This window comes from Eretmochelys imbricata, chromosome 2 (genome assembly GCF_965152235.1).
Source record: "Eretmochelys imbricata isolate rEreImb1 chromosome 2, rEreImb1.hap1, whole genome shotgun sequence".
NCBI classification, from domain to species: Eukaryota; Metazoa; Chordata; order Testudines; family Cheloniidae; genus Eretmochelys; species Eretmochelys imbricata.
The window spans coordinates 155,556,858-155,580,613 of NC_135573.1; the positions used below are offsets into that span (position 1 = coordinate 155,556,858).

The following is a 23,756-nucleotide window of genomic DNA, read 5'->3' on the forward strand; positions in this document are numbered from 1 at the left end:
TTCACTCTAACATACACTTGGCTCACAGAATCATCCTAACTTTTCTGAGTGAACTTATCAGCATAACAACAACCGAAGCAGTCAGTGGTTAGCGTGAATGGTGTGGGGATGACTTGGGATGGGGGGTTGGCATCTGTGCGTAAGTATATACGGTTCTCACCTTAAAGAAGCCCTTGCACCCCTCGCACGTCCGTACCCCATAGTGTTGGCAGGCAGCATTGTCCCCGCACACAGCGCAAGTGCCTTCTCCAGACGAGGAGCTCCTGCTGGGTGGGGAAGGCAGGCCACTGCTGCTGCCACTGCTCTCGCCCAACAGGCTGGAAGTGGCTGCATTGAGGCCCAGTGGCGAGAAGGCTAAGGCGGCTGCTCTTTTGGCCAGGGGGAGCCCATAAGGATGGTTCTCCATAGTGGTTTGACCGGCAGTGGGTCTGTCAGATCCCAGAGGCAGGCTCAGGGCAGCAGGGTCATAGCACATGTGGGCACCAGCTGCAGGCGTGTGGGGTGGCGAGTGCTTGAAGTGGAAGAGGGGGAAGCGGGTGGGCACAGTCTTCATAGGGGCAGAGTCCATCAGGTGGCTGGGGGCCATGCAGGTCTGTGCAGGTTGCAGCGGATGTGGGGGTTCATCCCACATGGAGGCCTGGTGAGAAGGGAATCCGGGAGTGGTGGGCGTGGAAGGTGGGGACTGCTTGAAGTACATGGAGGTGCTGGGCATCCCTTCATCTGTGGAGGGCGGCAGTGAGGAGTGGTAACTATGTAGCCGGCTGTCTTCCATTTTTATGAGGGGCCTCTGGCTGGAGGAGGCAGATTGCATTTGGTACAGGCAGGAGGGCTTGAGCTCATAGCTGCCAGAGTAACCCTCCATGAAGGTGCTGAAGCTGGGCAGGGAGGTGGTGGCGGTGGCAGTGATCTCGGTGCTGCTCAGGTCCATGGTCAGTTTGGTGTAGTCAGGATTCATGATCTCCGAGCTGTACTCTGAGCCATATGCGTAGGTCTGAGCTGCATAACTCGAACCAGGAGGTGAAGGGCTATACTGAGCTTGCACACAGGGCATATCTGCAAGGGCAAAAGGGGCCATTAGCAACAACAACAAACAACAACCACGTTGCGGCTGCAGCTTCAGGTCATCACTTACATTTCTCTTAGCCTTTTATGGTGATTTCCTGCATTTCACGGAGAGAAATTAGACACCCACTGCCAGAATGTGGGAGTTATAAATTTCCTCTGAGTACTCAGTATTTGAGAAGAAATATGTATTAGATGCATATGGGGCCACATTCTGCTCTCAGTTACGTTGGCTGAAATTACTGGAGTTACCCCAATTTTACACTGGTGTAAGTGAGAGCAGAAGCTGGCCCTAAGTGCCCTAGCTCTACTGCCTAACAGACATAGATGTCAATGAGAATTAAACAAGAAGCATGAAACAGTATATGAATACATGCAATTATGCCATAAAATTTTCATGTGTAGAAAAACCACACTATCACAGTCTATTATGTATATAAAGGTATTGTCTAGAGTGTACTTCAAAGACACAACTGAAATCACTGTATCTGTTACTTAGGAGCTGTGAAGATAAATACTTCTTACTTGACCTAGAGCCTACATACTGTATTTTTGATCAGATCATAATTAAGGGGGATATCTTACCATCAGCTTTTAAGAAGAACTCCCCATTATAGGGAGGACTGCTAAAAAAGATGGCACAATAGACCCTAACGTTTTTTAAAACGTAAAGGCAAAAGTACACTGTATTTCTGTCTCGATTGCTATAGGAGATCTAGGTTGAGGTTGATACTAGTCCTGTATTTTTTTTACATTGCATCATGAAAGTAAATCCAGTTCACTCACACAAGGAGTTGATTTATTTATTTATTTTCCACTTCTCTGTTCTTCACTTTATTGCTCACAGACCCAATGCAGCAATCTGTATGAGGTTTGCCTGCTTAGTCACTACAGGTTTCAAGCCCAGTATTTGCAATTGAAGCTAAAGACAGTCAGTGAGTTTCACTTTGACAAAACATACATCTTATTATTAGTGAGGGAAATGCTTTCACATGGAAAACCTGAGAAAGTAAAGAAGTATTATTACCCTTGGAGGAAATATATTTCAAAATTAGGACTAGTTTATCTCTTTATAACCAGTATAATTCATATTCCAGAGGCACTGGATAAATGATACATACAAACATTTCTAAAGGTTAAAGGTAGCTGTTCTTCCTGGATATTTTAAGAAGTCCCTTTACTTTGGTTTCTTAAAACATTTACTAGAAACTCTCACACAATAATCAAATTAATTTCTATTAAATAAACTTTTAATTCCTAATTTGTAGACAAACACATTTAAATTAAGAACAGATTTTAATTATTGGATTTTCATGTCAGAAGAAAGACCAGCTTTTTCAAGTTTTCAAGGAACTTTGTAAAAATGTGGGAGAAAATTACTGCTTTTGTTTCCTAAAATGATTCTTTGAAGACTACTTTTATTTATATATCCAAATACTATATATTTTTTTAAAAAATAGGACAAAATCTTCATAAATCTTACCTCAAAAATTTTATTTATTTTTATTTCTAAAATGTGCCTGCCAGTCTCTGGGTGCATATACACAGTTGAACTAATGCAAATTAAGAAAGAAAACTCAGTGCCAACTTGTGATATTATCAAACAAGGGAAGTTAAACAACTGGTTTTCCTAAATATGTTACTTATATGGTAATAGAGTAAAAGGAAATGAAACTCCTTCCATACACCTCCAATGAAAATTCTTTGAGAAATGCAGTTTAACAAGCAGATAAATAATGTCACAAATTGACATGTTGACACAGAATCTTGTGAAGGAGAAGGATTTTCTGCCTGTGCTGAACAGGAGCAGGCATTGATAAGAGATGACCTGCTGTTCCTCTTCTCTTCAGCAAGAATACCTGCACTACTGAATATAACATGGCTATTTCACTTTAAGAAACTATTATGCTAAATTTGCTATAAGGAAATAGAAATCTGCATTAAACCCTATTTGAAGAAAAGGAGGAGGAAAGAATTAAGGTAAGGATCTATTCGGATCTGCAGAACTCCTCTTACTAGCCTGATTCCCAGTGTGATCTACTGACTAGTTCTAACCCCTGTTTTTTCTTTCTACTTTAAGCACTGGGATTAGTTTTCCTCAAAAATAAATAATAACGTGACAATTTAATTATTATTATTTCTTAACACAATGTACCTAAAATAACCACGAGCCCCGTTTTAAAACGATGTATTAGCAAGACCAAGATGAATCAATACAAAATCTGGTTAGGAACATTCAGAGGCACTAACCTTTCTGAAATCTTTGCAAGAATGGTACATGAGAATACGAGTTAATAATGTTCACCATAACATCCCACCCACTTGCTTGCAATTTTCTCTTTCAATTTTTAATGTTGGTCAGGGACTTTTAATTCCTATGGATTCAGTCATAACAGTAAAAGTTTTATTAAATACAGTCTCTGAATGACCATGCAATTAAATCGGGGAGCAAAATCTTCTCGAAGGCAAACTCCCCGCGCCCTGTTCAAAGCGAAATGGCGTTGCAAGAGCGGAATTTGGCCCTACGAGTTTGAAAATATTAAAACTGTTGATAGCATTTGCAAAAGAAGCTCGGCGTATTGGCAGGAGACTTTATTCTCACTCCGATTCCACTAATTCCTTGTTGCTGGGAGAAGCCAATTGTCTGGATTCTGCTCTCTTTGTTCCGCACGTGTAAACCCAGAATAACTCCATTGACTTCAGAGGAGCGACTCTGCATTTACACCATGTACTTCGGGGCTGAATACGTGTGCGGGCTCTGAGCGGGCAGGGGCCCCCCAGCCGCGGTGTGTCTGTTACCTGGAGGGTATCTTGCTCGCTGAATGGTGGGGCTGGTCGTCTGGACGGCGGAGGCTGCAGGAGGAGGCGGAATGCGGGCTGGCTGGGGCCGGTCTGCGGGTCCGGGTTTGGAGCCGGGGCTCAGCGTGGGGCGCTCTTCCGAACCGGGCTCTGTCGCACAGCAGGGAAAGAGAGAGGTCGGGAGTCACAAGGCGGTCTGCACCCGGTCGCGGGAGCCAGGCTCGGAGACCCGGGCTGAGATCACGCCGTGGGGCTGAAAACGAGCCGCAGAGCCGGCGATGGGAGGCAGGTTCTGAAGGGAAAGCCACTGCTCGGCCACCTGCAGCCTGGGATAACAGCGTTAGCGTGGGAACTGGGAGGGGAGAGACAGATGTACAATTCAGCCCCAGCTCCCCCCCAAACCGGCGAGGGGCTTCTCGTGTTCCTCAGAAAACAGGTCGCAGCCTTTTCCCCAGAGGTTAAGAAAACTCCAGCCCTAATGCTGCCACCCCCCCCCCCCCCGCCTTCTCTCTCGCTCAGGACGCCAGGGGAAGAGTCGGAAGGTGCCATGGAAAGGAAGTTTACACACTCTTTTGTCAGTAGCAACGTTATGGCAATATCGGGATCGGATTGGGCGTAAAGCCATGAAAGCCTCCTCCTTTCGCCCAGAGAAAACGCACAGAGAAAGACGCCGTGGAAAATGTTTAGCAACTTTCCCCTCTAACTGGCTTGGCCCTTTTTTGTGCTACATGTGGGGGCATTTTCGGCAGGCCAGCAGGAAGTTTAAATCCGGGTGGATCCAGGCCAGAGGACAGGTATGGCCAAGGTAGACAGGCTCTTGCAGTGAACTGAAAGGATTTCTTACCCCTACCCCGCCGAGCTTGCCTTCTCCGTGCAGTCCCCGAAGGGTCGGCGCTCGCCCTCTCCCCGGGGGGGTGGAGGAACCCCGGGGATCAGCCCCCGCTCAGCCCCCAAACCTAGATCAGCCCCAATGCCAGCTTCTGTTCTTGCCCTGCCTCGGGATTGCAGCGCCCCTCGCACACGATATAAAAGCGACGCTTTAGTCTAATCTGCGGTGAGAGACCCCCCCAGCGGGTCGGGCATCCAATAACGACACCATTTTAGAGAAGTTCCTTTCCCTCTTCCGATAATATTCAGCACCTGGAGGGCTCCAGCACGTTTGCTGTCCTCGTAGCCTCCTGACAACCCCCCTCTCCTTCAGCAAGCGCAGCCCTAAAACCAGCGGCCTTTCTCCTGTCCCCCGAAGGCTCCGCCGCCCTTGCGCCCTCTTCTGCCCTCGCTCCTCCCCCCCGGTGCTTTGCTGTGGCTCATCTCTTACCTGGTTTGGCTTTGTCACGCTTATTCTTGAAGCCAACACCTGCGTATCAGAGGGGAGGCTTTGCATTTCGGCGGGGAGGCACTAACATCGCCGCCCGTGTCAGGAGAGACCCCCCCCCCACTTCCTCCCTTGTGTCTATTAGCGCGAGTCCTGGCCAAGAACTTTCGCCTACTTTTGCCATCATGCCCCGCGAAGCGCTCGGGGTGTCAAACGCTCATCTGCTCTTCTTCTCCCGGGCTTTTCCATCCCTCCCTGCTCTTGGGCCAGCGCTTGCAAGGCCGCTTCTCCCACTGCACTGAGCGCCCCAGGGCTCCCCTCCTCCCCCAAAGCCGCCGGTTACCTAGAGACACTCTCTGCGCCTTCAAACATGCAACACTCCTCCAGACTGCAGCCGCTGAGCCAGGAGCACAGAGCCTGGAGGGCTGTAAATTAGGAAGGAATAACTACCCTTGTCAAAGAGCCTTTCTTCCTCCTTACACTCTACATTCAGCCCCAAGTGACACCCCCTCCCCCGGGTAATCTGAGGAGGAAACCGTGAAATGCTCCATTGTGATTGTGGCTCTTCAGCTGAGTTTCGAAACCTTCCTTTACCCCGGGAGGGACCGCGAAGGGGAAGCGTCACTGAATTAAAGTTTCAGCTGCATGTCGAGTAGCGGCTAGTTTGTAATTTAATCGCTACGTAACTATCAAACCAACCCACGGAACTCCAGCAAATAGCGCGCAACTTCAGTCAATTTCATCTCTGAGCGGCCCCGGCCGCTCTCTGTTTCTCAGCCTCTCGCTCTCAGTGTGTCATCATTGGGACAAGAAGAATTTAACATACAACAGTCCCCACGGAGAAAAAAAAGAAAAGGAATGGAAGAAGCTAATAAGCTGAAGCAGGCTGGAGAGAATTCCCGTGACTAATTCCAGAAGTTTATTTGAAAGTGACGCTCGCAGGGGACCCCCCTCCGCCCCCCTAAAAATAGCATTTTCCGCCCTTTATTTGGGAAAACTTTGGGAGTTAAATCCTTTAGCTCAAAATAGGGTGAAAACCAAACAACACTTCTCAACAACGTAAGTTAAGTATTAAAGTTTAGACGATCCATACCGCCACCGGGACAGCGCAGTATCGCGATACTGCAGACCAATAGCTGCCCACGATATACCACACTTGAATGCCCAGTATACAACATGTTAAGGATTCTTTTAAAGACAGGCGCTGTTGCACAGTTAGGAAGAGAGACAGTTATACAGCGAGTTAAGGCAGCGAGTGAAATGCAGCTCCTCTGTACTGTGACACACGTGCTGGGTCTGTATAGTAAGTAATTACAATCTATGACCTCCAAAGGGAAAAGTGCAAATTTCTTAGGAGCATCTGCCAGGCAGACGTGCCTAGCAAAGATCCCATCTCATTTCATTACAATATGCCACATTCCAACAATTACCTCTTCGGCGAACTCTTCCAGCAGTTTGTTTGTTCTCTCCTAAAGCGAGATCAGATCAACCTGCCCTGCAGTCCCTATTAGTCCTAACTTGCACAAACAAAACCACTTATTTCCCAAGCACAGTTAAAGGAAGAGACAAATTACTCAAAAAGAAAAGGAGTACTTGTGGCACCTTAGAGACTAACGAATTGACTGCCATTCTTCGCTTCACCCGAGCTGCAAACTCCCCACCGCCGGCGGCAGCATCATTTCCATGACAACAACTAGCAGAAATACCGTAGTTTTCGGCTGAGGCTTCTATTTCAGAAACCCAGCTCTCCTGTTTAGGAGAGGAAAAGTCTCAAGTACGGGCTAACAAACCAGCATCAAATATATATCCACCCAGGACAGAAAGGAGTAAAAGTTCCAGGGTACAGCCCCCAGCATGTTAGATTAGTAACACTGGTGTTCATCACAAACAGTTGTCATTTCAAGAGCAATATAACCGGCAGCACAACTTTTACCAAGTCCATCCACATTCTCTCTCTCCCATTCATATATACATACTTGATTGCTGTGGCGGTTCCGTCTTTACATCTAGTTTGTAAATGCCCGTTTCCTTAAATGTGCATGTAGGCTCCGTCCAGTGGCAAAATTATAAAAGGCAAACCCAAGAGGTTCTTGGAGGCTGTACAGCTGGAGGCTGCGCTATCCCGAGTCATGGGAAAGGATTACGGAGGCTTGAGAGACCAGGAGCTGAGAGCAGCCTGCTGCTGCTGCTGCTGCTGCTGCTGCTGCTGGTGGTGGTGGTGGTGGTGGTGCTCCGGAGTGGAGCGTGTGTGCGAGAGAGTGAGTGATGATCAGCCAGCTGCAGCAATGTGCCTTTGTTTATATGCGCTGGCTCAGTGAGAGAGATCTGCCTCTGCCTCTCCCTGGGTCTCTCTCTCTCTCTCTCTCTCCCTCTGTCTCTGTGTGTGTGAGGCGAGAGAGGAAGGAGACTCCTCTGCCGCTGCTCTCTCCCTCTCCCTCTCTCTGAACGTCATTTATGTGAGAGGAGCCCTAGCGGCCTCGCCATAGAGCGACTGGAATGCGAGACGTCAATAGTGACGCCATGGGAGCCTGACGCTACTGCCCACCCCCCGCGCGCCCGCCCGCCCCAGACTCTGTGAGTCTCTCCCTCGGTACAGTGCGGCGTGTGTGAGAAAGCCCCGGCCCCGCACCTACACTGCCGGCATCTGGCTGCGACGCTCTGCTTAAATTTTCAGACTGCTGTCAACCTGCGAGACGTTACCAGGAGGGGAGAGGGAGGATATGGCTGGCAGGCTGGGTCTGAGTGCAGGAGGCGCGGGAATGTTAGTGGCAGTGTAGATATTTATCAATAATATCTATGGCCAGGATTAAGAATTAGAGCAATGCCTTATGCTGTTACTGCACACAGGAGCATTGCTTAACCGTATATATTTCAGGACAAAATAAGAAAGTATTTAATAAGGTAAAGTTCAGACGACACTTTGGACATGTAAATCGCGCTTATTATTGATGACGATTAAAACTGTTTAAGAGAAAAAAGTAAAAGGAAACTTTTTAAAGTGTAGGAACAAGGCGCAGGTTCTGAAGGATCTCATTATACCCGGCTGGGTCTCTCTGCTCGGGTCACAAACCAGTCACTTCGGGAAACTTCATCAGGACTCCTCGTTGTTTTTGCTTATAGGTGTAGCTGTAACTCAATTCGCTTTCGCTCTAGCTGGGCTCTCAGTTATCCATTGTAACAAATGATTGTTGCTCTGTCTGATTTTATGCTTGCTCGCGTCTTCGCAATGTGAATGAGGGTAGCCTCAGGAGGAGGCTTTACTTTCTTTTCATAATAATTCTCCATATGGTGGATTAATTTGCACCCAAACAAATAAGAGCTGGACATTGCAAACTGCATAGAAAATACAAATTTGAATGAAACAGCTGCGGCTGCTGCTCACACACATGCAGGGACGAGGAGGGAGTGAAAGAAGAGACGCCGATCGCACTTTCACTTTGTTTAGGCTGGATTCACGATCCTCCTTCTCCTCTGGTGTCTATATTACACAATTCCTGGGAACTAAATGGGTTTCTGCACTCAGTCCTGTGAAGCTGGTTTTCTTGCTTTTCCTCTCCGGAGGGAGGGGTGCAGTTCTGATTTGAAGGAGACATGGGTTGGCTTGCTATTTGGGGAGGGGGGTGTCTTTGCGAATCCGTGTGTGCATGCGGGTAAGAGTCTCACTGAAACAAGCGGAGCTTTTAATATGTAACTTGCAGTGAGTCCGGGACCAGAAGTCCACCGGGGCACTGCTCAGCGCCCCCAGCCCTCGATCTCCTATGTGAGTGTCACATCCCTTCCCAATCCATCTCACAGAGGGAGCACTTGGGCTCCAAGCGAGGAATCCGGCCGCAGGCGGTTACCCAACACTAGATATTTTTTCTACTTTCTTAAACAGCGAGCCCCTTTCGGAGCCAATCAGAGGGCACACGTCACTATGGAACGCCGTCCTCTTGCCGGCGCGCCCAATCCCCGCACACGATGCGCCGGGCTCCATTCCAAGGGGCGGGACCCGGGACCTGACGCACAAGAGGCGCGTGATTGACGCAAACTGTGTTGCTAAATTTAGCCTCTGGGCTGTGTAAGCCGATTGCGATCGCGCGGGGGAGGGGGCGGAGCCCATTGAGCGGCGGCGGCGACGGGCCGGGCGCGCGCGCGCGCGCGGGGTGCTGGGGCTATTTTGGGTCCCTGCTTTGATCCGGCCAAGCCAAATATAGCTGCAGCCGGGTATTTATAGCCCTGGCGAGTCCTATTGTCGTGAGGGCCGCGCCCCCGCCTGGCTTCCTCGGGGCGGGGGACCTCAGGGATGGAGCCCGCTCACCAGCGAGCGCTGCTGCGCCCTTGCTGCCCCCCCCCCCCGGGCTGCCGGCCGCGGTGGGTCGGGGGCCGGGCCCCTGCACCGGGTAGTGCCGCTGCCGGCAGCAGCAGGCGGAGAGCCGGGCTGGCCTGCGGGCTGCTGGGTGCCGCCCAAGGGGAAGCTGGAGAAACTTCCCGGCAAGAAGTGCCTCGGCAGCCTGGCGCGCTGCACCGTTTCCCACCGAGCGCCCAGCCCGCTGTCAGGCTGGCTGACGCGGTGCCCCGGCGCGGGGGCGGCCGGTGATTCCCCGCTCGGGAATGCGTAGCGCCTGCGGTCACCTGCCCTCCCCGGGCGCCGGCCAAACGCCCCGCGCTGGCCGCCTGGTGCTCAGGGCGGGGGGAGCCGGGACCCCACCTGCGCCGCCCTGCGGGCAGGGCGCGGACTCCGTGCCAAGGGCTGCCCCGGCCGGGCGCTGTGGGGATACCCCTGCCTGATGCAATGGAGCGGAGCAGGGGGCGGCGGCGGGCTCGCATAGCGGAGCGGTGACCTCACGGCAGAAGCGGCGGCTTGTTGGGAGCCCCCGCCCGCCTGTTGAGTAAGCGCGTTGAGAAGTGAAAATGCCATGACGGGCCGGTGCGCTCATCCCCGGGGCTGACAAGCCGCAGACCAGGGGAGATTCCCTTTGATGCGCTCCCTGTGTGGGCGGCCCAGGGCAGAGGGAACTGGTGGCACTTTCCGCCCGCCGTTCCCCCCTGCACAGCCGCGATAAAAATACTTCGCTTTCCATGTTGTCATCTGCCTACTCGTCCCGGTGTGCCTGGCTGTAAGGGGAACTGGAGAGAGTGCGCAACGCCCGCTGCCCGGCGGACGGGCTGCGGCGTTGCCTGATATTTTCCTCAACCCAGTTCCGGAGTGACCCCGATTCCCTTTTGATTCCCGTAATTCCTCCCCTTGATTACAGCCTTCCCCCCGGTCCCCTAGTTTAGAGAGACCTCTTCAACTGGGAAATCAGATTTCTGTACCTCCAATATTCACAGATAACTCCTAAAATAACAATCAGTGACAGAGGTCGGCGAGCGAAGAAATCTGCATGTGTTCAGTTTGCTTGCTTGTCAAGTCTGACAGCAGCCTGGGTATAGAGCGCGCCCCTGCGCTTTCGGACCGCTCACCTCCTATCTTAGGTTCTTCCTTGTTGAAAAGATTGTTCTACAAAGCAGGGGCAGAAAAAGCCTTATTAATGTGTAGAGGATTTCAAAATAATTCAGGACATCCTGTTTGAAGGATATGCTACCATTAACTGGATTTTGGGGGGGAGGGGGAGTTTCAAAAAGTCAAGTTGACCGTGTCCCTTGAAACACTTGAGGCCAAGTTACTCCTTGGAGTAGTGAGTTTGTAACCTGCTATTTGGAATTAATCTCTGCTACCCTGTGGTCAATGTAGTTATACCCAGGGAAACTTTCATCAATTTTGTACAAATGTATGCTAGTGCTTTTGAAACACTTGAGAAGGAGGGGACCTGTTCCAGGCAGCCCTTAGTATTTGAAGACAGACAAGTGAACAAATCTTAGGGGAAAGGGAACAACAACAGACTAGTTATATAATATTTATATACAAGTCAACTTGATTCATTGTAAGCAGCATGGAGGAAGTGGGCCTGGAAGAGGGACTTAAATATAGGGGCTTTGTGAATGAGCTCAGTGACTGCCTTTCTGTGCATAAGGGGAAAGTGGAAAAAGGAGGGGGAGACTGGTGAATGGGTAGACAAGACTGGAAGTATTGGGACAATGAAGGAGACAGGAGGCAGCACAAAGCTTGATCAGGGACGGTAAGTAGGAAGGGTGGAGTTCTGTAGAGCTGAGGGTGATAAGGGAAAGCTTCAATATGATGTAGTAGACTAGGGTGGGGAGCAAGTGGAGGGATTCACTTTGTTTTTTCACTCATGTATTGTACAAATAACTTTGCTGTGATAAGTTTAACTGTTGGGTAGACATTTCTTATTTGAAGTGGCAGTTGATTGCTCCAAGAGCCGATTAAAGCATAGATTGTCTAGGTCCATTCCTAGGCCCCAAGCTCCTGGAATCATTTGACTAAGAATGTCAGCTTTCTTTTTTTTAAGTAAATGCATAGCCCTGGTAGTGGTGAAGAAAGGCATGAATACAGGATATGATTCTAATTGAGACAGTGACATATGCCTGAGTCTGCAGACAGCCTGGAACCGTATCACTGAGATGGGTGAACTACCCTATGCGTTTCAGTGATCTGTTAATACCAACACCAACTGCTTTAGGGGACCCTGACAACACTAGTCCAGTGAAGGACCCTGTAGGTGGCAGGAGGAGAAATGTGCAGTAAATCCCACCCACCCAAGCAAATATAATCTAGCTGCTGGAATAAGTACTGGAACCCCCCTGCTATAACCTCTGCCTTTCTGGGGCTGGGAGAAGGAGAACCCATGCTACCTCTTTGGGAGGGGAGGGAGGTTATCATGCCAACTGCATCTCAAAGCAGGAAGTGTGGTCAAGGATAAGGCTGTGTGGGTGGAACTACAGTTTAAGCCCATGGGCTGTGCAGGGGCAATTACTGCCCAAAGAGTGAATTTCTGAGAGAAATTCAGGTGATTGAAACCAGGGGTTTATAACTGTTATAAATATGTTCTGATTGCTTTAACCACAATAGTTCTACCCACACAAGAGTTGATTTGGATTTGAAGAGGCCAGGACCAGATATGTTTCAGATATGCAAGCACACCATCTTATTTAATAAGATGATGCCTTCACAGGGATCTTAATTTAAGTAAGTGTATTATTGAATAATGACACAATTCTGAATGAAATCCCTACTGGCATTGTATTGATGGTGGAGAATGGTGAACACACACTCATAAAATATGTTTTTGGCATAAGCTTTAATCCTCACATAAACACAGTTCTGTTTGATGGAGTCCACTTTGAAAAAAAGAGAGACAACGCTCATCCTTGCCTGGGAGAAAGACTAGTATCTATCCAACAGGTGGCTGGCTTTTTGTGAAATAGATGCTGTGCAGAGTCGGGTTGCTGCTGTTCAGTGCCAAGGAGATGGCACTCTCTTTGAATTACAACTAATAAAATAACAAATATTCTTGACTTTCTCTGTTAACTTATTTAGTTCAAATTATTACATGACTTGTTCATGCCCTTTCACTTCATCTGTTTAATAAACCTTAGCTCAGATCTTCAATATCCTTAAGGGACCAGAAAGTAACTTTTCCTACCAGAGGTGCTAATAACTCAGCTGGAGTATTACATGAACCCTGGTCATTGTTTGACATTTAAAAAAAAAAATCTGTTTTATTTATCCAGCACATATTGAGTTTCTAGCTGACAGATACTTTTGGTTCATGCTAACAAGGGATAACTCCTCTAATTTACCAACTTTTAAATTAACACTTTCCCTAACATCTTTCTACTCGTTAGCAAAGCCCTCTGAGGTTAATCCTGTTACAATATTTTCCCATCACATCTGTTTTGCTTGCAACTGTTAAACTATATCGTGAATTGCCTTTTACATTTGTTACGTATCATCTTACTCTGTTTCATTTACTGTTCTCTCAGGCTATGTCTATACTATGGGCCATACAGCAACACAGCTGTACTGCTGCAAGGTCTCCTGTGTAGCTTCTCTAGCCGGCGGGAGAGAACTCTCCTGCTGGAATAATTAAACCACCCCCAACTAGTGGCAGTAACTACATCATAGGAGTGAGTCTCCCGCTGACATAGTGCTGTCCATGCTGACAAAAGTGCTAGTGTAGAAAAGCCTCACTCTTTCCCCATTTTTGATTATCTATCCCCCTTTCTTTTTTCTGGATGGGTCTCTCATCACTTTTGTGCTTGATTAGCTAAGCTGTCTGCCTGTCTCCTAGAGCAGCCTGTCAGCAGCTCCGTAGCCTGGGATAACATTAAGGGTTCCAGATGATGACAGTGGGAGATTCCAATTAGATTCACAGCCCCTTTTACCTTAAGTAGCAGGGGGATAATTTTCTCACAAAGCAACTCAGTGGGATGCTGAGTTCTCAGTGTGAAGCTGTATCAAAAGGGCTAGTGCGATCCTTGGATATATAAATGTGATTAGTGAGTAGAAGTAAGGACGTTATTTTAACTTTATACATTGATGAGACAGATACTGGAATACTGTGTCCAGTTTTGGCATCCACATTTTAAAAATGATGTTGACAAATTGAAGAGGGTGCGGAAAAGAGCCACAAAAATTGTTCGGCAGCTGGAGAAAATTCCATACAGTAAGAGACTTAAAGAACTCTGTCTTATCAAAAATAAGACTGAAAGGTGACTTGATTACATTGTAAAAGTATCTTCATGGAGAAAATATCAGTATTAAAGGGCTCTTTACTCTCGTAGAAAAAGACACAACAAGAACCAATGGCACTGAAAGTAAAAGTCAGACAAATTCAAATTAGAAATAAAGCACAGGTTTTTACCCGTGAGAGTGAGTCACCATTGGAACAGATAACTAAAATAAATGGTGGATTTGACATCTCGTGAGGTCTTAAGTCTTAATTAAGACTGGATGCTTCACTGGAAGATATTCTTTAGCCAAACACAAATTATTGGGCTCAGAACAGGGGTAACTAGGTGAAATTCTATAGCCCGTGTTCAGTGCTTAAAGTGATCTGAAAAAAAGTGTGTGTGGGGACTTCTATCACAATCTGGGATTGGCAGCATTGGTAAGAAAAAGTGCTTAAAGTGCACCCATCAGCAGCCGTGCTTGATTTAAAAACTCCCCCTGACCCTTTGCAATTCCTCCCTGCTCCGCTCCGCTCCCCCCCATTCCCCACTTTAAGCATTGCTTGTGCTACACAGGAGGTCAGAGTAGACGATAATCTGATGGTTCCTTCTAGCCTTAATATCTATGAAACTGTGAAACCCCTAAAAAGCAGGCACCTCAGATACTTTGGTAGGGCTGGGCAATGCATCAGAATTCTCGTAAATACACTTCTCAAACATATCTTAGTTCTCTAATGCTGACACAGGAATCTCTTTTTTTTTTTTCATCCTCTGCAGACACAGAAAGCAGGACAGTGTTGCCAAGTTTGGTTTGTTGTTTCTATAATAAGTGAGTTTCGGAGGTAATGGCTTGTTAGGCCAATCCACCCTATCCGACTCACAGGAATGGCGTGTTGCATGTTCATCTTTTATCTGCCTGTTAGTAAATTAATATTTCTTCCTTGTAATCTTCCTGTATTTTTTATTTGTATAGTTATAGCTATTTTTGCAAGGAGCCAGTGTGGCCCAGTGGATAGGGTGTGAACAGGACTCAAGAGATCTAGTAGATTCTATTTCTTGCTTTGTCACTGGCCTGCTATGTGACCTTGGCCAATTCACCTCACTTTTCTAGAACTCAGTTCACTGTCTGCAAAATGCCACTTCAAAAGGTGCTTTTGGAGTTAGGGATAAAAAGCATCATATAAGAGCTAAGGATTATTATTAGTTATTAGTTTATACATAGGACCAAAGATCCCTTGAATTATAGACATTCCTTATTTTCTTATCTAAATAAGTTTACCTAAGCACCTATCATATCTGTTTTCCTTTCATGTTTGTCACAGTCAAAAGGTCACAATTGGGCTGTGTGATTTTATGTCATAGGTCAAAAGGGATTAAACACCAACAGAAATCTTTCTTTCGCTGGGGCTAATATGTAAGGAGGTGGTGAATCAGCTAAAATAAATTGTCAACTGAATGGATGAACTAGTTCTAGTTCCTTTCACTGGATTGTATGTACAGAGCCAGATCAAGGCATAGGCAATATAGGCCTGAGCTAGGAACCTATCTCCTAGAACCACATGATAAGGACAGAATCTCTGCTTTCATTTTTAAAAAAGGAACTTTCTAGCTCGTATGATTGTGAAGAAATTCTTGAAATTGATGCCGCTATCTCTTCCTGAGTCTGCAGATAGCTTGAAGCTGAAATTGCAGGGTGTGGACTGCCCCATGCATCACAATGAGATGTGAACTTCCAAATTCATGGTTTAGGGGTGACTGGCACATCAACTCAGCAGAGTAATTTAGATGCAGCAAGAGGAGAAGAGAAGGGCAGTGGCCCCGCCTAGCCACCCAAGCAAATACAGTCCAGCTGCTGGACTAACTATTGTGTGGATTCTGTGCTGCCAAGCCTGACTCTCAGCAAGGGAAAGGGGGGGTTCTTGCTGCTGCTGTCCCTGCTGCTCCCAAGAGGAAGGGGCCCCTGCTGCCATTCCTGGGAGGAAAACGGGGCCCCAGGATTCTGCCTCTACTGCTTTAGGAAAACAGCTATGTCTTGAAGTGAGCCCTGGAAGTCAACAGATCTGGGCTTTGTCAAACCAAAGGGGAGTTGAGTTCCTGAGTCAAGGACCCCTAGTTGCTCTTCCATTGAAACAAGTGAGCTGTGAGGCTGAGTGCCTCATCTGATTGTACCAGCAATGATAGAACATGAGTAGAGAGACATCATCTAAGGAACCTGGACACAAATTTAGGACTTTATAAAGGACAAGACCAACACCTTAAACTGCACTCAGAAACTAGCTGTCAGCCAGTGCAGATCATGGAGCTCAAGTGCTTTCTGTGAGAAGTACCACTTAAGTCATAACCAGCTATATTATGCGCCAGCTGATGCTTCTAAATGGTCATCAGGTATAGCTCCATACAAAATAGAATGCAGTAATCCAGTCTTGGAGGGACAAAGGCATGGATCATTGGGGCAAGGGCTGCACCAAAAATAGCACCTCAAAAACATCTAGGTATAGATTTTAAAACAGTACTCTTGGCCACTGCTGCTACCTGGACATCTAGAGCAGCCACGGGGTCCAAAATTATACCCAGATTGCAAATTTGAATACAAACAGCAGAAAAATGAGTGGGAAGATACCATTTTTGCCTCTTCTGATTGCTCCCCAGAGTTTATCAGCATGACATAGGAAGATAGGAATTGCAATACTGGATCAGACCAGCAATCCATCTAGTCCAGAGTCCTGTCTCTGACAATGACCAGCAACACATGCTTCAGAGGATGGCACAAGAACCTGCATTAGGCAGATGTGAAATAATCTGCCCCCCACATAGGTCTCATTCTGATATCTAATATTTAGAGATTGACTTAAACCTTGAACCACAAGATTTAATAGCCCTTCCAAAATTTTTATTGTTGTTAATTATAACTCTGGATAGTCTTGATAGCCATATAAACATCCAATCCCTTTTTGAATCTTGTTACATTCTTGGCCTTAATGACTTACTGTGGCAATGAGTTCCATAGCTTAATTACATATTGTGTGAAAAATAAGTAATTAAGCTTGATTGGGTTGTGAATTTCCCACTTTTTAATTTCATTGAATTTTCCCTTGTTCTTGCATCATGAGACAGGGATAACAGAAGCTCCCCATCTACCTTCTCTATATCATTCATTATACCTTTATCATGTCCTCTCTTATTTCTCGTTTGTAAGGTAAACAATCCCAATCTTTCCAATCTCTCTTCATATGAGAGCTTCTTCAGCCTTTGATCATTCTCATTGTTCTTCTCTGAATCTCCTCTCGTTCAGCAATATCCTTTATTAGATGGGGTAACCAGTGCTGCACACAGTATTCCACATGAGGCATACCACTGATTTATATAAAAGTATTACTTCCTTATTCTTATCTGGGCTGACTATCAGCCAGCTAAACCATTTCTCAGCCAGATGCTGGGCAAATTTCTCAGCTTCACCATCTGGGTCCAATGGAATGATGATGTAAAGCTGAGAGTCATCTCATATGGGAAACACTGCAGCTCAAGCACATGCAATATCTTCCCTCTTATATATATATACTGAACAAAGGAATAGTAAAATAGAATCTTGTCAAACCTCACTTGAGAGAGCCTTTTGTGCAGGCCAGTAATAACACTCTACTGCTCTCAGGAAACACTCAAAGGCAAATCCATCTACTCTGCTGGAATCCATAGATGGGTCAACCACACTTCATGGCCAACACACGCAGTAACAATTGATGGCTATAAAAGAATCATAATGGACATTTAATCTTGTCCAAAAGGAGATTTTTTCCAGCACTGCTGGTAAAGTCTTGGTCTGTATGGTACCCAGGCCTAAAACTGGAAATGGGTAATGGAAATCTGGGGAGTCCTGGTATCAACAGAGCTGTCCATTGCAATGTTCTTGATCAACTTTCCAAAATAGAGAAACCTGAGACTGAGCAACCTTGATGGGATTGGTTACTTGAACTGGAGAAAAAGTTTTTAAATAATATTTAAATAATGATAGCTCCTACCATTGGCAACCTCATTCAAAACCAGAAAGACATGGATTCAATTTTTAGCCCAAAGCTCCTCCAGCAGTTCCGGACCTCTCGTTACCTGAAATACAAAAAAAGACTCAGTACATGCTGATAACTTGATCCAGATCTGAGTCATCTTAACTATAAAATCACTTGAAAACTTCTCATAGCATGAAATAACCTACTTTGTTAGAGACCAGATTAATTAGGCTATTCACCGCTCAGACCAGTTCTACCAATCAGGAGTTCATAGATGCTGTAGTGGAGTTTGATGAGACCATTCTTCTTCTTGTGCATAACCACAGCTTGAACTTTGAAAGATCGATATGCCACAATTGGTCTTCCCTTTTGTTTCAAGATAGTGAAGTCCTATAAGGTTATCTCTAATTTCTATGATTCTTTAAATGAAAAGACTAGTATGTGTATTTACATGTATTATTTAAAAGTCCACATAGTGTACGCTAATGAAGATGTAAACAAATTACATAAAGGATATTGAATGTCATTTATCAACAAAATGATGCTTTGAATAATCTTTTATATATTTCACAAAGCATTTTCATAAATTTCTGTAAGAGAAGAGGAAATGAGAGTTGATTGTTTATCATGCTGCATGTAAGTTTGGGCAGTTGTCACTATGCATACTTCAGAATTTTAGGCAATTTTCTTCAGCAATGCTCATTCCATTTTTGGCAGTCTGATGCTTTCATGTATTTAGTTATTAAATGATTCTGGTGTTTTCACTCTAACAAAATTTCTCACTGGTCATTCCACATATTTATGGCTAGTGCAGGAAAAAGTGCTTCCTGACATCTGTTCTGAATTAGTTCTCTTTTCCAGTTATGCCCTTCTGTGTTCATCATTTGTGTGATGAAAATAGTAACTTAGATTTACAATATTTGTACCATTTAAGGTTTTATAAAATTAAATTAAGTCTCCTTACTGCTTTTCTAAATTTAAGATCAAGAAATTATACCCCTTTCTCAGTTTATATGTTTTAGTAATGAGATGTACCTCATTCATTGTACCTTTATCATTCATTGTACTTTTTTCCCATCATGATATTGTCTTTCTAATGACAAGAACTGAACTCAATATTTTAAAGGTATTTTATTAAAAATTATTTAATTTCATGATCTATTTATATATATCTATATATATAGTTCAGTTGTTTTTTATTTGCTTCTTCATACTACAAACATTTTTAGAGGACTCCACATTATCTAAAGGTTTCTTTTAAAGTCAGCCTACTCAGTTAAATTTTATAAATTTTCTATATTTGTTGATAAGTATGGAATGTATGCACCACTTTTTGATTTTTCAACTTCACCATCTCAGCTATATAGATTAAATCCATTTATTTTATTTCCTTTATGATGTATTACTTGTGTTAAAATATTAGCAGATTTAAATAATTTCACCAATATCATTATAAGTGATAAGCATCAGGTGGTCAAGTACTAATATTTGGAAACCCGACTTAAAAGTTCTTCCCATCTGAATGAGTCTTTTAAAGAGATTCTACTCTTTTTTTCATTTTCTCCTAAGCTGGATTAGGCTACCGTATTTTACTATGTTTGAATATGGTTGTGAACAATTGAGTTAGATTATTCAATATTGGTAATGACTTCGGGCCTATCCACACTACAATAAATTAAAAAACAAAATAAAGCTCTAGTGTAGATGAGGCAAATTATACTTTAGCACATTAGCTGGTCGAGGTGAACCCTAGGTTCCCTCTACTGGTCAGTGAAGTCAGGGACTATTTACTGTTACCAGCAGGAGAGTGAGTCTGTGTGTGTATGGGGGTGGGTTTTTGGAGAGGGGTGAGGGAGTGAGAGAACCTGGATTTGTGCAGGAAATGGCCTAACTTCATTATCATGCACATTGTGTAAAGAGTTGTCACTTTGGATGGGCTATCACCAGCAGGAGAGTGAATTTGTGTGGGGGGGTGGAGGGTGAGAAAACCTGGATTTGTGCTGGAAATGGCCTAACCTGCTGATTACTTTAGATAAGCTATTACCAGCAGGACAGTGGGGTGGGAGGAGGTATTGTTTCATATTCTCTGTGTATATATAAAGTCTGCTGCAGTTTCCACGGTATGCATCTGATGAAGTGAGCTGTAGCTCACGAAAGCTCATGCTCAAATAAATTGGTTAGTCTCTAAGGTGCCACAAGTACTCCTTTTCTTTTTGTTTCCAGTATTGTGGTTTAAATTAATAATTTACCTAGATACTAAATATCTGTAACCCATTAGCTCCCCTCCCCCTCATTTTCTTTTGTCCAGTGACTGTAGAGGTGTTAACTGGCCAGTTCACCTTGAGTGGTCTCTTATAATACATATTAACTGCTTATGCTAAACAACCTATTCCACGTTGTCATTCTGTGTCACTCTGAGTACCTATCCCAGACCTGAAGAAGAGCTCTGTGTAAGCTTGAAAAGTTGTCCCTTTCACCAACAGAAGTTGGTCCAGTAAAATACATTACTTCACCAGCTTCAAGATTAAATATGTTTACTATTGTACCAACTAACTTGGTTGTTTACAACTCTGTTCAAACACTGTAAAATGCTGTAGCGTAGAAAATTCTTCATCCTTTTGCTTTAGCTCAATAGGCAGAGCCAGAACATGAGACAAGGCTAAAATGAAACTTGCCTTTAGTGACCACTCAAAGGACAGACAAAAACTGGAGGTGATTTTTAAACAAAAGTGTGGCTGAACAGTACTTATTACGATTGGTGATACTGAGGAGGGGCAAGCCCGGTGTGTGTGTGTGTGTGTGTGGGGGGGGGGGATATGCAGTGTTTTAAGACAGGAGGCTGCCTAATACAGTTTCACTGTATTTAAAAAATTGCAAACTGAGGTCCCATCCTTCAGCTGTATGGAGCCTTATTGCAGTCTATGGGATGCTGCACCAGCTCATAAGGCCCCTCATAACTATCCAGTTGTGGATTTGAGGCCTATTTTATGTGTAAATCCTATACTTATATTTGGAAAAGAGACTAGCAATCTTATTTCTCTTTAATTTACTGAAAGAATCCCTCCAAGCATTTTCAATCATTTTGATGTCAGATCTAAATAATCTGGTTGATTTTCTACATTTGCTTGTTGAGGTTTTCTGGTATACGTCTCTTGAATTTAGCAATGTTTATGGTTTCAAAAGGCCTATGGAGTCTGCTCCGAAGGGCACGTTAAAATATGTTGATAGTCTATTAAATAGGTGGATCTCTGCCTGTATTTCCTTTAGCACTGTTAAGATATTAGACACATTGTATTCCATCTGGTCTTGAAGGGTGATGATTGGTTCTTCCGAGCTGTTTTGAGAACTGCCCCAGAAATGCTGAAGTCATTCAGGACAATTAACACACAGCTAATGGCAGTATCATTAGCCTAGCTTTAAAAGATTTCTTATTCCTTTTACATAACACATGTAATACATTTAAAAGTACAATGATGATCCCTTTTCCATAGAAGTAAAACTACTCCTAAGAGATATATTTATTCCTGGATGAATGAAGGTAGACAGATGACCCCGTTCCATTCTTTATGGCTTTGTAATATTAACTAGGAATTTAAAAATAGTGCAAAACTATGTTTTTAATTTTGTTCAAAATGTGAAGTTACAAAGTGGATAGATATAAAGAGAGAAATATACATATGCCAGTATTGCCCACTTTCACAATTTTGTCATGAATCTTTCATTATTTGGTGTTTTTCTTAAAGTCCAGGTTCCTGGATTCAAAATATTTTGTATGATTCTTGGCTTTCATTTTTTTGAAAAAGTAATACACCTAGCCCTCCATAGTTACAGAGAAAATAGTGAGTGCACTCTGAAGGGTCAGAAGGCAAATAACGCTAACACTGTTTTACTTTTAAAACTCTCATGGTTTTTAAGCCACTCACATGATTTTATGAGGCCTGAGTCATGATTTTTGAACATATGAGACTGACAACACTGATATAATATTTCATGAGCTAAGGTATCATTCACAAGGGATAGAAGAAAGCAGAGGCACTGATCATTGTGCATGTCATCCCCTAGGCAGTGAGTCTATTTTACCCAGAGACATTTTAAAATATTTACAAGACATAAGGATGTTGCCTACTGTAATCTCTTAGTGTGGGCGTGTGGGGATACTGCATGCTAGTCTCGTTCACAGAGTGAGGTAGGGGGGCAAGCCTGTCCTGGTTTCAGATATATCCTTCCACCAGTCCCAGAAATTGGCAGTAGTCATTACTCCCCTCATCTCCTATGCCTGGCCTCATGCTACAGTTGGAATCAACCCAATAGCAGCAGCTTGTCTGAGCTGCATACCAGCGATGCTGCGTGGGTCCCATGGAAGCCTGCTGCTGTCGTGTGCTCATGTGACAGACCCAAAGAATCTGGTGTTGGGGGAGTGGAGAATTTCTAGGACTGGTACAAGCAGGGTCCGTGACAGTGACTGTACAGCCTGGTGTTCTGCCCAAGCAGCAACAGCACAGCTGAAAACCACGTGGTGGAAGTGGAGGCTGCAGAACAGGTGGTAGCAGCTCCCAGAACTGATAGTTTGGAAGGAGAGAGAAGGTGGAAGCATCATCCCAGAAAGGAGCTGTAGGTTGATATAATTGGGAGGTGCTTCCTTGAGCTAATATCACACACTACTGGTGACGAGTATTCTCCCGGGGTGCTTCTTTATACCTCCAAGCACCTGCTTTATTACATATAAGTGCTAGTTTCTTTGGAAGAGTATTGAATTGAGGCTAGTAAAAGCACTGCTCTCTTCAGTTCCCAAAGGCCCTTTAAAATATGTGTACATCATGGGCATGCAATGCAAGAGCCTGACAATGGAGCTAGAGCCCAGCACTAACTGCCACTCTCTCTAGCAAGATTGTTTTTCTCTGGGCTCAAGTCTACAACTGTCTTTTCTTGAGAGCCTTTGAGGTGCACCTCTGGCAATGAAGGAGGAATCATAAGCCTGTACATAATAGCTAGGCGCTGCCAAAAGGGACATAGCATTGCTCCATATAAAAGTAAAAGACTGGGCTGTACGGTAGAAGTGTACTTAGCTAGATGATGTTATTCAAAAAACCTCCATTTTTATTTGGGACATCACTTTCTGGGCTAAAATGTACATTTTATTCTTCAGTCACGAAGCTCAGACTCCATTTTGTCACTCATAAATCACAAAGTTAGTAACCCTCAAAGGGAATACATTGAGGAGACAGAGAATGTCTGTACATATGTGAAGAAAGGCAGCTTTTAAGGATTCAACTGTACAGCAGTTTCTGATTTTAAAGAAAGTTTCAGAGACAGCAGATTACTCTTCTAAAATAATAAAATATTTTAAAAAAGGTCTGGGGAAGGGAAGTCATCTGCTTGCTGAAGAAAAGTTTTTAAGCTACTTTAGGATGGATTTAGGTAATAATACAGTTAGCAAAGACAGAGTTATATATAGTGAAGCAGCATAGTTTAAACTGGAACAGTGTTTTCCTACCGACGTAAATACAAAATAATTGTAGGCACTGTGGGTGGCTTTCTTAACCGAGAGATTGTTTTACGGAAGATTCATCCCCCCTGCCCACACACACTAGTACACAGCTACAACACTAAAACGCAAAAAGCTATACAGTTTTCCTAGAGAGGGGTCACTCAAGAGCAATGCTCAGATATAGTACGGAATTAATCATAACCAGTGACTGTCACACTGGTTTTTGCATAGAGGTAACTATAACCTCAACACTGGGAGAATGAGGAAGAGGAGAGAAACAGTTTTGAAAACCATGCCACTCTTTTGTGGACTACAGGCACTTTGCTGCTGCTCTGGTTACCTGGATGATTTTTTCCCCTGCTACCTCTGATAATATTGTTGCACGCACAGAGCATTAGATAAGCAGAAGAGAAGATACTTAAATGATCACAAAGTGTACCCAGGAGCCTTTCAAACCTCATCCCTCGCCAATGCATTCACAACGTATCTGACACCAATCATTTGGAGGAAAGGGAAGCAAAGTGACAGCCGGCAAAAG

At 44.7% G+C, this 23,756-nt stretch overlaps 1 protein-coding gene across 1 annotated transcript in view; it reads right to left on the bottom strand.

Annotated features, from left to right (window-relative positions):
• NR4A3 (nuclear receptor subfamily 4 group A member 3) overlaps positions 1 to 7,316 on the bottom strand; it is a 31,652-nt gene extending 24,336 nt beyond the window's left edge. Inside the window, exons 1-3 of the mRNA XM_077809192.1 lie at positions 7,153 to 7,316; positions 3,862 to 4,011; positions 161 to 1,053 (exon numbers count right to left, since the gene is read on the bottom strand). Coding sequence (XP_077665318.1) covers positions 161 to 1,051 — 891 coding nt within the window. The 5' untranslated portion in view covers positions 1,052 to 1,053; positions 3,862 to 4,011; positions 7,153 to 7,316. The remainder of the gene's footprint in view (positions 1 to 160; positions 1,054 to 3,861; positions 4,012 to 7,152) is intronic.
• Between the last annotated feature and the right edge of the window lie 16,440 nt (positions 7,317 to 23,756).